The sequence below is a fragment of the Cyrtonyx montezumae genome, unplaced genomic scaffold (assembly GCF_038088225.1).
Source record: "Cyrtonyx montezumae isolate F1298 unplaced genomic scaffold, pur_monq_1.0 scaffold_3, whole genome shotgun sequence".
In the NCBI taxonomy this organism is placed as follows: Eukaryota; Metazoa; Chordata; class Aves; order Galliformes; family Odontophoridae; genus Cyrtonyx; species Cyrtonyx montezumae.
The window spans coordinates 153,279,949-153,292,229 of record NW_027072034.1 but is presented as its reverse complement, the minus strand read 5'-3'; the positions used below and the strand labels follow the sequence as shown (position 1 = coordinate 153,292,229).

The 12,281-nt window shown below is 38.7% G+C and overlaps 1 protein-coding gene across 2 annotated transcripts in view; it reads left to right on the top strand.

The window, feature by feature from the left end:
- SEMA3D (semaphorin 3D) overlaps positions 1 to 9,424 on the top strand; it is a 141,108-nt gene extending 131,684 nt beyond the window's left edge. For both annotated transcript variants that reach the window (XM_065743710.1, XM_065743711.1), the window contains exon 18: positions 7,794 to 9,424. In XM_065743710.1, coding sequence (XP_065599782.1) covers positions 7,794 to 8,207 — 414 coding nt within the window. In that variant the 3' untranslated portion in view covers positions 8,208 to 9,424. The remainder of the gene's footprint in view (positions 1 to 7,793) is intronic.
- Positions 9,425 to 12,281: the final 2,857 nt, after the last annotated feature.

Genomic DNA, 12,281 nt, shown 5'->3' with positions numbered 1-12,281 from the left:
TTTCAAGATTTGAAAGCCTCTCACAAAGCTCTGCTTCTGAGTTTCACCAATGTCAATTTAGGAAAAAAAATGATCAGTTGATTTTCTCCTAAGTCACAGGGTCAGATATGCACCTGAAAGTCAGGAAGCTGAGTTCATGTTATCTTTCTCTTTTGTTTGATTGTAGAGCAAACTGCAGGTCAAACTGACTTTTGAACAAAGTTGGAGTAGGCTATAAGGCTATAAACATAGCTTAATTTAAGGCCATATCATTTTTTGCCACTATTCCTATTTCTAAAATGTTCATTGTGACAGTACCTGTATTCCTGCTTTCCATATTGCTCAAAATACTGGTAAGTCAGACAGTGAAATTCCCATGCTACAGGAGTCCCCAACTTGCCAAGGATGTGACCTAGAGAGGGAGTATGGGAATATGCACATATGTGTGATGGCATTTGGTTCTCCAGCAAGCACACAGTGTAGATCTTTGCACATTAGCAGCCTTCCACAGCAATGTTTACTGGGCTTGCTCAGTGTAAACAGTCTGACATCTGTTTGTATGAGAAAAGTAAAGCTTTGCTAAAAGGCTAGATTAACCTTTGAGGCAAATTTAGAAGAAAATTTGAAGAAGAAATGTGCAGACAGATTTTCTACATTATAAATGCTAACAGTAGGCAAATAGCTGCTTACCACATATTGTCCCTAAAGCCATAGCAGTGTTTCTGTGATCAAGCTTTGATAAAATAAAAGTTAGAGCACATGTTCCGGAACTCCTTGGGGTGGTTTTGTTAGTTTATTTTTATAATATTTTTTTTCAGTCTTTGAAGACTACAGCTTGCATAAATGCATATGTACACATTGACAATTACAGGATCAGATCACTTAAAGACAGTATACAAGTATTACTTTTGCTTAATTTTTGCCAGAGAATTCTTATTCTTATTTTGTAGTGTTTTGACCCAGTTTAGTTCCAGTCTACAAAGAACTGTAACTAATTCTGAACAAACTCATTTTGTACACTTAAAACCACCATGTTTCATTTTTAGAAGAAAAGGGAAAAAAAAAAGGTCTTTTTTTTTTTTTAAGTAAAGATATTCATCCGTGAATGTAATGTTTTCAAATGCATGTGCCTGAAGTTGAATTCCTAATTTCAGAGATGGCTGTCTAAATAGAAGACCCAATCTGTAGATATGCTAAGAAATCTTCTGTTGGAAGCCATAAGAGTATTTGCAGGTTAAAATGTTAAACCCTTTTTAATTTGGGGATCTTTAAATTAAGATTTTCCATTTTTCTAATTTGAAATCTAGCTTATCAGTGGAAGTGAGCTCACTGGTATTAGGGCTTAATTGGAGGACTTCCTGGAAAATTCAAAGTAGTAATTGACTTTCTTTACAAAATACTTCAATTTGACTGAAATAACATATGTGACAGCAACAGGGTAGTCATATTTAATGTGTAGCTTGATCTTTGCTCAGCCAATGCTTCTCCATAACTTTTCCCATTATAATTATATTTTCTGCTCTCTCTCCCTTCCTGCAGCGGATTTCTCAAATAACACTGTGCATTATTTCAGTACGTGTCTTAGCGGTGTAACTTATTGTGATGACCATACCATGCTTTGCAAATGACTCCATGCACCTGGAACTTAGGTTACGGACTTTTAGTTCCAGGGCTGTAACTGCAATGTCTCAGCAAGTCTTTAAGCCTCACTTTGCAAATAGACAGCTAACGGCTACCCTGACATGTACTACAGCTTCCTGAGGGGAAGAAAAAAGGGCAAAATCCAGACTAGATGGGAAGCATTGGGCCCAGCAGGATGTCTCTGACATTTCACCCTGTGGGTCATGGTTCAGAGTGTGACTTCCAGCCACAGCAACCTGTGGGGAGGGACAGGATCTCCTGTGGTACAGGAGCTGTCACCAGGTCATTTTGCTGCCAGTGGGAGAACATTTCCCTGTAGGTTGGGGCTGTTTTAAGGTCAGGAGTCAAATATCTAGTGCTTTTGTGTTTAGTGCTGCTCACGCAATTGATCATGTTTGTTCCTGTGCTTGCAGGGTTAGTCACTGAGAGGGAGAGCATTTCGGCAACCGGAGTTCATAAAAAATAAAAATAAAATAGAAGTGGTAATGCCATTTATTCATAATGCCTTAAAGTGCTGAAGTTTCCTGAAGCTTAAACTCTGATATTTATTTATTTTTCCTGGAATTCCTATGTATTAGGTATATAATAGGTGTCAGGACTGGAAAAAGCAAGTGCAAGACTCCCTGTGAAGCCATTAGCTTTGGTGCCCTGTGGCTCTGGAAACTATTAGACCTCCTGCTTTAGGCTGGCCTTCACTCTGAGCCTCCTGGGGCTTCAGACCTGCCAAGCTGCCATGCTTCCATGCAGGGGACAAAGCAAACCATATGGTCTGAAGTGACAGAATAGACATGGATCACTTTTAGCGTTCTCTTTCCTCCTCTTTTAATACCTGGGGATGAAAATAAATCCACCACGAGGCAGAACAAACTTCCAGCTTCTTCTTCAGCAGTTCTCACTGTTTCTCATACCCCTGCCCCACTGCCTGAGCTTCTTCTTTTTTTCCTGACAGACCCAGCTTAACAACCATCTGATGTTTTGGGAGGTGTATGAGTGTGACCTACCCTTGGACAAGACATCTAGTAGGGCACAAGACTGTGCCAGCTACCCATTGAAATAACGTTTTCAATCTGCATTTTTGCCAGACTAAAACTATTTTTCAGGTTTCTCAGGATCTGTGTCCTGTTCGGTTGACCTTAGTGGGCGTACATGGGTGAATGAGGCATAAGTTTCCATATCTTTTTGTGGCTGGAGATTTTTGCGTCATGATGCCTGTGAGTTTCATTGTTGCAAACATTTGCTCAGCAGCATCTTGTGGTAAAAGGCCAGACATTCACAGCCACCTTTAGAACCTAGAAGTCAAACAATAGCTGAGTACGAAAGAGGACAGGCAGCAGGATCTGAGTTTCCAGTAGTACCTTCTGTCAGAGGAATAAAGTTCAGTTTGTGCAGTAGATGCACACATAAGCCTTGGGTTGATAAGAAACAGAGAGAGAGAGAGAGAGAAAATAAATTTATTCTGCAGCCTAGGGACTAATTATAACACTCAAGCTTTCACTATTTTATTTTATTATGACTCGTTCATTTGGCATTTTTTTATAATACCTTGAGATTCTTGAGACTAATATTTTTACAGTTTCTTAAACGGGAAAAAATATGTTACTCTGAACTGCTATATAAAGTGATATTTTTGCTTTTATTTGAATATACTTGGGAATAAGAGTTTAAAAATTAGTCTTAGGATGAGAAATTATTGTCAGCTCGAGAATAATAGGACTCATGTGTTTTCACCTTGTCATTGTACCAACAACACTCTCATCATTTTTCCTGTGGCTTCTAAGTAAATAAAAAGATATGTTAAAAAAAAAAAGAGAGAAATTAACTTAACAGCTGTGTTAGAATTACATGATTATTTTACCAGGAAAAGAGGAACAGTTATATAAAATAATGATTCCAGCAAAAACAGAATGATTGTTATTTCCAGTCAAAAGGTGAGGATGAAGAAGACAATAGAAAAGCAAAGTCAAATGTGAATTCTCTGCAAATGTTCCTTATTTTCCTTTCTCCTCTTATCAATTAGTTCAGGGATTGCTGCTAACCCATGATTAGAGCAGCTTTACCTCGAACATTTTTTTACGTGGTGATTAATGAGGGAAGGCAGGCTTTGAAGCCACTTTCTTCTCCCAGACAGGTGCAGTGTTTTAACTGTGAAGGAGTTGACATGTGAATTATTTGTAAAGAGGGAGCTATCTAAACACATCATTAGCGAAGGACAAAAGGCATTGACCGAAACTAGTGCCACAGCACTTTCAAATCCTTGGTTGTTTTCCAACTTACTGATTGTTTAAAGATTTGCCATCATTATTGGCAATGCCTATTTTTCCTCTATTGTTAAATCAGGTTGTCAAAATTGAGCATTTGATTTACATGGAGGTATTTTTCCTTAGTCAAATATTTCCAATATATATAGCATATTCTATACTTTATTTAGTGTGGAAAAGAAAACTGTTTACCATGTACAATTTACTGTTAAAATACAGTCAAATTTCTGCTGAGAAAATCCACTAAGAAAAGGAAATTAATGGTAATCAATCACTTCATTTTTGTGGTTTACAACTGGTTCCCTGTTGAACAAAACTATTTATCTCCCATTTAATTTTTATTGTATGTTCAAATTTAAACATGTCAGCAAGCTTTTATGAACAAAGCCTTTGTGCTGCTGAATTGTTAAACCCTGCCTATAAATATTTAAGGAGAGCTATTGATTATAAAATATCTGGGGTGAAAAATGAATCCAGAGTTGACCAAAATAAAGTGATGTATTTTTATCTAACTAGTGTTTTTTACCCTTCTCAAAATTTAATAAAATGTTATACATCTATAGCTCAGAAACCAAAGAGCACATCAAGCATTCAAGCGAAAGGTTAAAGATCTACTACCAAGTAATGAAATGCCAGGTGTTTATGAAACTCCAGAGCCCTATGGGGGAAAATGTAGAGAGGAAAGACAGCAAGAGTTCTGAATCAATGGGTAAAACAACATAAACAGGATACCAAAAAGAGAAGTGAGAGGGAAAACAATAATGAAGTGTTGCTCAATACGTGTGAAAGCAGAGCCCTAATTTCATTCTACCAGAGGATAAGAAAGGAATGAACAATGAAGGCCCAGAGAAGAAGGACGCGACAGTCACCATAAATCAGTGGCCAAGGTTAACATAAGACACTGTAAGAATGCTGCTTCATTAAAAATAGGATTCCTGATGGGCTGGGATTAAGGGACAGAACCAAGTCAGACTCTCTTAGCTTTCTCTGCAGTATCCCAATGCAGAGGGGGATAACCCCATCAGTTAACATGTTTACAACTTGAAAGGGACGGCCACTACACAAATGGTAAAAGGTCACAAGTAGCAGGGTGCGGGACCTGGGGGTCCAGTCATATTTTCAAGTCTAGATCTATCATTTATTCTGCCTTCCTTTCACTGCAAGTAAGAGAGGCGCTATCAAGGGCTCTTAGGCCTGGCACCCAGCCAGCCAAAAGAGCCAGCTGGAGCACCTCCAAGTGTAGGAGGTACACAGCTGTCAAGGCACTCTAGACTACAATACTGGCAGAGCCAGGATAGGCAGATGATACTGCTGCAATTGCATTGAGCCCTGAGCTCAAAGAGATCTGTCCTGTTTTCACTCAATGTGGGAACAGGGTCTTTGCATAGACCTTTATGAAACCCAAATGTCTTCCAATTATCTTCACTTTTCCTTCTTTTTCCCTAAAATCTTCAAGTTGAGATCTGTAGGATCTTCCATTGTTAATACGAAGCCTGTGCAGAAAAAGAGGGATTTCCTTGGTGTATTTCAACAGCCAAAACTCTAGTTCACTTCCTCCTGGCCACTGCTCCTGTTTCTCTTTCTGGAGTACAGCACCACAAATAAACAACTGCCCTAGACATATTTCTGTCTACAACTACTTATCCTTGGCTTCATAAAATCCTTTTATGCTCCTGTTCTTACTGTAACTGTAAGGAAAGTACATTTACTCGGGATGAATGTTACTATCTGATAAAACTGAAGACTATCCTATGGTGTAGCTTTTGGGGTTGGAAAAGTGTTCTATTCTAGTTTGTCTCCCTACTGTCTTCTATGTGTGCTCTTCTGTATCAACCATGATTTCTCTGCTTGAGACTCAGTGTAGTAAATAAAAAATGGCTTGTGCTCATGTAGCACCTGTTGTCAGAAAAGAGAAAAGAATCTGTTTTCCAGGAATTTGTAGAAATTAGCATGATTCCACCCTGCTGGTACCAGTAGATATGATTATTTCCAATTTACAAACAAAGAATCTAAAGCTCAGGGTAGACTCGACACCATCAGCTGGTGACTGGGTCAAGCAATATTTGGCCACAGAAGCAGGCAGCCATATCTTTGTTCTGACACAGGCTTCCATAGCATTTGATTTTTTCCCTCTGATGAAGTCAGATCAGTGGTGCTGGACAGGCCTGTGTCTACCTGCCTACCTACATAGCTACCTGCTACCTACCTACTTAACTAAACTATAGTTACTGAAGATTGTTGAAGCTGATACAGGCTAGCAAGGAAAATAATTCCTTTGTGGATGTAACATTTAGATACACATGTATTACTTTTTCTTCCTATCTTGAAACAGTCTCTCAAATTTTTTAATCCTTCCAGAGTTCTTATAATAGAATATTAGAAAATAGAAAAGCAAAAGCCCTGGGAGGTCATCTCAGCCTTCTCTTTGCTCCAAGAGACCCTGTTATGAAAAAGTACCACTGAGTTAGAATCATAACAGATGGAGAATCATATGTATAAATACATTTTTTCCCATGGAGTAGAAGAGAGAATCATGTGCAGATTTTTTACATAAAGAAACAGTGTGTAACTTACCCACTGTGAATAAATCTAATTTAGTCATCTTTATGCCTCCGTGATCTTCATCCTCTGAAGTTTGCTGGAGGGTCAGATGTGCACTCTGGGAAATTTTCCAGATTCTCTGTTGGTTGTCTCTGCCCCCACCCTGCTTTTTCAACCCGGTACTCAGCCTTATGGAGTTTTTCTGCATTACAACAATACCACCGGCAGCGCTGAGGCTGTGCTCAGGGCTCTGGTTATGCTGTAGGCTGTGAGTGGCACCTTTGGTGCGGTTGTGGGCTGCAGCCTCTGTGCGGCAGCAGCACATCGAGTGGTAAAAGCTGTGGTGGAACACAGCCATTTCCAAAGGTACTGGACACTGGGAGTTAGGGCTCTGCTTTCTGCCTCTACCTCTGCTACTAATCTTCGTGTGATCTTTGGCAGAGCACTTACCTTCTGTGTTTCCCAGCTGCAAAAATACTTCAGTGCCCGGTGCCCCATCCTGTTTTTCATTTTATTTATTTATTTTATTTCACTAGTTCAGCTTAGTTCAGAGTTAGGTTATTTGGGAAATCATTTTCAGATATTTCACTTACCTTGCAGTGTTATTACTCTCAAGTGCACCTTATTTTGTAGTGTGTCATACTGTTCTACATTTTTGGAAGTATTTGCATTTGTAAATGGAACTGAAGGTCCACACTATCAGACTTCAGCTCTCCTTTGCATTCTTGGTTTTTTTTTTTCTTTTTCTCCCCTCAGAGTTGTTCTTCATGGATCTCAGTGTCAAAACAGTGAAAGAATTGCACTGGGTTGTTGTCACATAAACTCACTGGGAACTTTTAATCATGTCTTAGTCAAAGACGGGATCAACTTCCTTTTATAAATCCCTGATGATGAAGATAAAACTCATACTCACAGAATCATTTGAGTTGGAAGGGACTTTTAAAGGTCATCTAGTCCAGTTTCCCTGCAATGAGCAGTGACATCTACTTCTAGATTGGGTTGATAGAAGATCAGAGCATTTCACTTTAAAAATCATCAACGGTAGTTATTTTTGGTGCAACATCATCTCAGATTATTCCAGGTGTACAAGAATGCATCCTATCTATTGCATTCTGATGTGACGAGTGCTAATCTCTGTCCTTTCAACTGTACAGCATTTATCTTTTAATACTGCATGCTGAAATGTCACTGATGCAGATGATATGTCAGTAGAGGGAGCTCAGAAATTGAAGGATCTCATGGTATCTGCCATGCTGGGATGGGGTGTTCTGTGTGCCAACCCCGCCTGGCCTCCACTTGGATAATGTACTTCTATGTTTTCTATGTTTATTGATGAAATTAATGTATCATACTCTTCTCTGTCCAACCCCACAGCTGAAGGCAGACGAAAGGATCATCAAAACAGAGCACGGGCTACTGATCCGCAGCTTGCAAAGGAAGGATGCAGGAGCCTATTTCTGCAAAGCCCAGGAGCACACCTTCATCCACACCATCGTGAAGCTGAATTTAAATGTCATTGAGAATGGGCAAATGGAAAGCACCCAGAAAACTGAGGATGAGGAGGGTCGGGTAAGGGATTTGCTGACAGAGTCACGGCTGAGGTACAAGGACTATATCCAGCTTGTCAGCAGCCCCAGCTTTAGCCTGGATGAGTACTGTGAACAGATGTGGCATCGGGAGAAACGGCGACAGAGGAACAAAGGTGGTGCCAAATGGAAGCATGTTCAGGAGATGAAAAAAAAGAGAAACCGAAGGCATCATGAGCCAGCTGGGCCACCATCCACGTAGTTTGCAAACACTATTTAAAGAAAGAACACTTCCATGAAAAAAATACTGTTTTGTTTTTTGTGCATCTTGCCTATGAATTAGTACTGCTTCTTATTGACATCAGATAACTCATCATCGCTATTACTCTGTACATGACTCTACAATGGGATTTGATACCTTATTGGAGTACCACACACCAGACAATAATTCCAAATGCATTCATTAAAAAGAAAATATGTACACTTCTAGCTAATTTCTGGATAGCCTGAGGCTATGTGATCTGTGTTCTGTACTTTCTGCATAATTTTCACATAGGATTTAGTATCTGTGTTCCCATGTTAATATCTGCTGCCACGTTTCACCCCAGACATGGCTCCATTTCAGGAGAGGGCAGATGTATTCGTAGTTCTTTGGCATCTTTCTTAATAAGAAGCACGGTAGAAATGTGTGACAGATCTGCAAAAATACCCACTAATTTACCCATTGGGCTTGTATACAGGCACTTGGTTGGGGTTTGCTAGCACAGAGAAGCTCAGCAAAAAATCAGATTAAATATTGGCTTAGGGACAACATTGATTCTCCCTATTAAAATAAAAAAAAAGAGAGAGAAGTGAAAGCATAATCATAGCTTAAGAGAGGGAAATTATCGCGCCTTATTCATTTGAGTTCGATAGCCATCAGTTTGCAGTCCATCTGCTGAAATGAAATGTTGACTCTAATTGAAACTGCCACTGAGATGCTTGGGAGTAAATTTCCTAAGTGGTGAGTGGGAGGTATGTGCACAAATCCTATTAACAAATAATGGGATTCCTGCCTGCGCCTCTCTCTTCTCTCTAAATGTTGTTCACTGGCTGTTTCTCTGTCCCTTTGCTAGCCTCGTTTTATGCAAAGTAAATGAAAAATAAAAGACAACGAGAACTCTAAAACAAAAGACGATGAGGGAAGATATTTAGTAGCTGAGACTAGTGCTCTTGATACAGAGCTGACATTCCTCAGATGTGTGTATTCTTTGGGATTTTCTCCCAAAGGTCTTATGTATTTTTAAGTTGAAAATTTGCCTTGTTGGAATTGAAACTTTTATTATAAATAAATAAATAAAACAAGAGATGTCCATGTGTAAATAAAACTTGTAAGTTAGAAATTTGCTATGTACTATGATTCCGTTTGTAAAGTGTTCCTTTCGAATTTTGGTTGTAACAGTGTAAATCCTTTCACATAAAGAAGAAACCCTGTCCTTATTCGTGTCTATTTTACATCACCACTATTTCATTGAGTATATTCCTTGTATGCAGCAACAAACACAAGCTCAAAATCAGTCCTACTGTCTCATGAATCACAGCCCCCCTCTCTCCTCTTCCAGCTAACCTCCTCCATTTTGCCTTTCACGCCTTTTTGAGCATGAAATGACAAATTAACCACTTCTTCACATGGAAGAGAGCTTTGATGGATACCAAAATGAAAAACTTTACTGATTTCTCATGCATTCTACAGATCTGGAGAGCAAAGTCTGTGGGAAACCCGTGTAATTGGTGTGCACCTCATTAAGGAACTGAGGATGCTGCCTCAGAAAGTTGTAGGCTCTCCTTTACCCACGCTGGTGTTTGTGCGCACGTTCAGTCCTGGGTTAATAACTGAATAGATACCATTTCCATCACTGTTCGTTTCCTTTCTGCTGAAAGTCAGATATGGCAATGTGTACATTGGACTTCAGAACGTAATCTCACTTACCCACACTTCCTGTAAAACCTGAAAGTTGCATTTGCATGTGTTAATATTAAAGTCGGCAATACTGTATGTCATATTTTTAGATGATTTTTTTTGGTAGCACATATATGAGTTAATTAGAAGATATTAGCATGCATACAATGCTTCGATAATGTAAAGCACTGAGTGCTAATACTATAAAACAACTTTTGGAACGAGAGAATTTCTCATCTCAAGACTTTTAATTAGCAAAGAGACTGATGCTGGAGACACTACCCAGGAGTACACTACTTTGAACTCCAGAAGATTTTTATGCCACTTTTGCAGCACAGGGGTCTTGTCATTTTGAGCACCTTGATTTTAAGGCTAATTAAAACTATTTAAAGGAAGTTTGGAGGGCTATAAAGCTACTAAATGTAAAGCACTCTGTGACTGGGATACTTAAATATTCTTGGCTGGAATTCTGTGATGTCATAATACAGAACCCACTCAGTTATTCCTTATTAGATTTTTATCAGTCCATTAAGTCCCATTTCTCTGGCTCAAACATTAATTAAATGTATGGAACCACAGCAAGACTATGGAATAACACATGGTCTAGGTTTACATGCATTGACAAAGAGCCTACTCTTCTCTCCAGCAGTGACACAGTACTTTAATTACTGCATTTCAGAGAACTGTCATCTCATGTTTATTTAAAATCAAATTAGTTTCTTTCTTCCATTTTTTTTTCTCCTCTGTAAAAACTAAATCACTTAATTTATGTTTAGATATGACTGGAGGCATGTATTCTACAAATGAAACCCCCACACTGATTTTAGTAGAAGTCCTGAATGACTAAGAGTCTCAGTGCGTGAAGCAGTAGATTTTAATGCTTGAATTAAAATGTTATTACACTTAAAAAAAAAAGAAACAAAAAAAACCAGCTTTCATTTATTTTATTTCAAATGTTGTTGCAATGAGATTCTTTTTAAAGAAATGACCTCATCAGTCTGGGTAGCATAAAACCCCGCGAGAGATATAAGGACACTTCCATTATGGGGGAAAAAATTCAATATCCTTCGAAGCAGTTGGCTGCACTGGGTTCATGCCACTCCAGGGAGAATATTTAATAATATTGCATAGATAAAAGTATGTGTTTTGATACACTGGATAAGAGGTGTCTTCGAGCTGTCAGGGCTAGCACAGCTCCTTATGGTCAGTAAATTTTATATGTACAAGGAAGCCAGAGGATGCTGGGGACCAGGGAATGAGCAGGACTGATCGATGATCATTGCAGAAAACAGGTTTTACTAGGCAGGACTCTGTAATGCAAACCCGGGAGTGAGGAGGGAGCAGGAGGAGCCATGGGCCTTCCTGCAACTTGAGGTCCCAGATTGGGGTACAGAGGAAGAACTCACCCATAAACAAAATCAGTAGAGGATCAGAAATGATCTTTCTCAGATTTTCAGAAAAGTTAATCTTGTGTATAATTAAGGGCTAAAGCCAAAACCTGCCTAAAATTCAAATTGATTTGGGGATCACTTGGGTTGTTCTGAGCAGTACTATAAGCCACAACAGGCTCATAGTTAAAATGAAACTGAGCCTTGCCTCCTGCAAGAGCTCAATAATAAAAGTAAATTTTTTGTCCATGGTGTGAAAAAAGCTGACTCTACTTCAATAGCTGTAGTTTTTAAACAAATCCCTTAGTGTATATGATACAACATGGATATTTGTTTACATATGCATTCAACCAGGAGTCCAATTATTAATACATTACGTTTCAACAAAACCTTTCGACTGACCCTGCTTCAGGAAATGGTCAGTGCTTGACTGAACTGCAGTGGTTTTAAACAGATTCCTAGAATAACCAGCACAATGTGAGCTGTATTTGTAAAAATGCTGAAAACTCACTATCTTTAAAGCTCAACAGGGCTCTAAACTCTAGAAATCTTGCAGTCAATTAAAATAAAACAGAAAATGGGATTAGCAGAAAAAGGAATAAAGAATTAACACACTGTGATAAACTAGTTCCATTACTGGAAATTGTTCCAACAGGTGTGAATGTGTGCTCATGCCATAAGCAAATACTTTTCTCTCCAAGCAGCTAAACCTACTCTTGCTTGAGATATCTCAGAATCTGAATTCTTTCCAATTCATTACTAGATTTTGGATCTGGTTCTCACGTCACTCATAATGAAGTAATTAGGGTAAAAGCTACATCTTCTCTCTAGTTCATGTGCTTTTGAGATCAGAAAATCCCTACAGTTAAAATGCTATACACTATTTAATCTATTATAGGTATTGATCTATATTAAACATCTCAGATAGCTAACTATTGCTTGTAATTATTGCTCAATTATTCACATAATGAGCCCATGTGTCTCATAATAATGTCTCAACATTTAATAA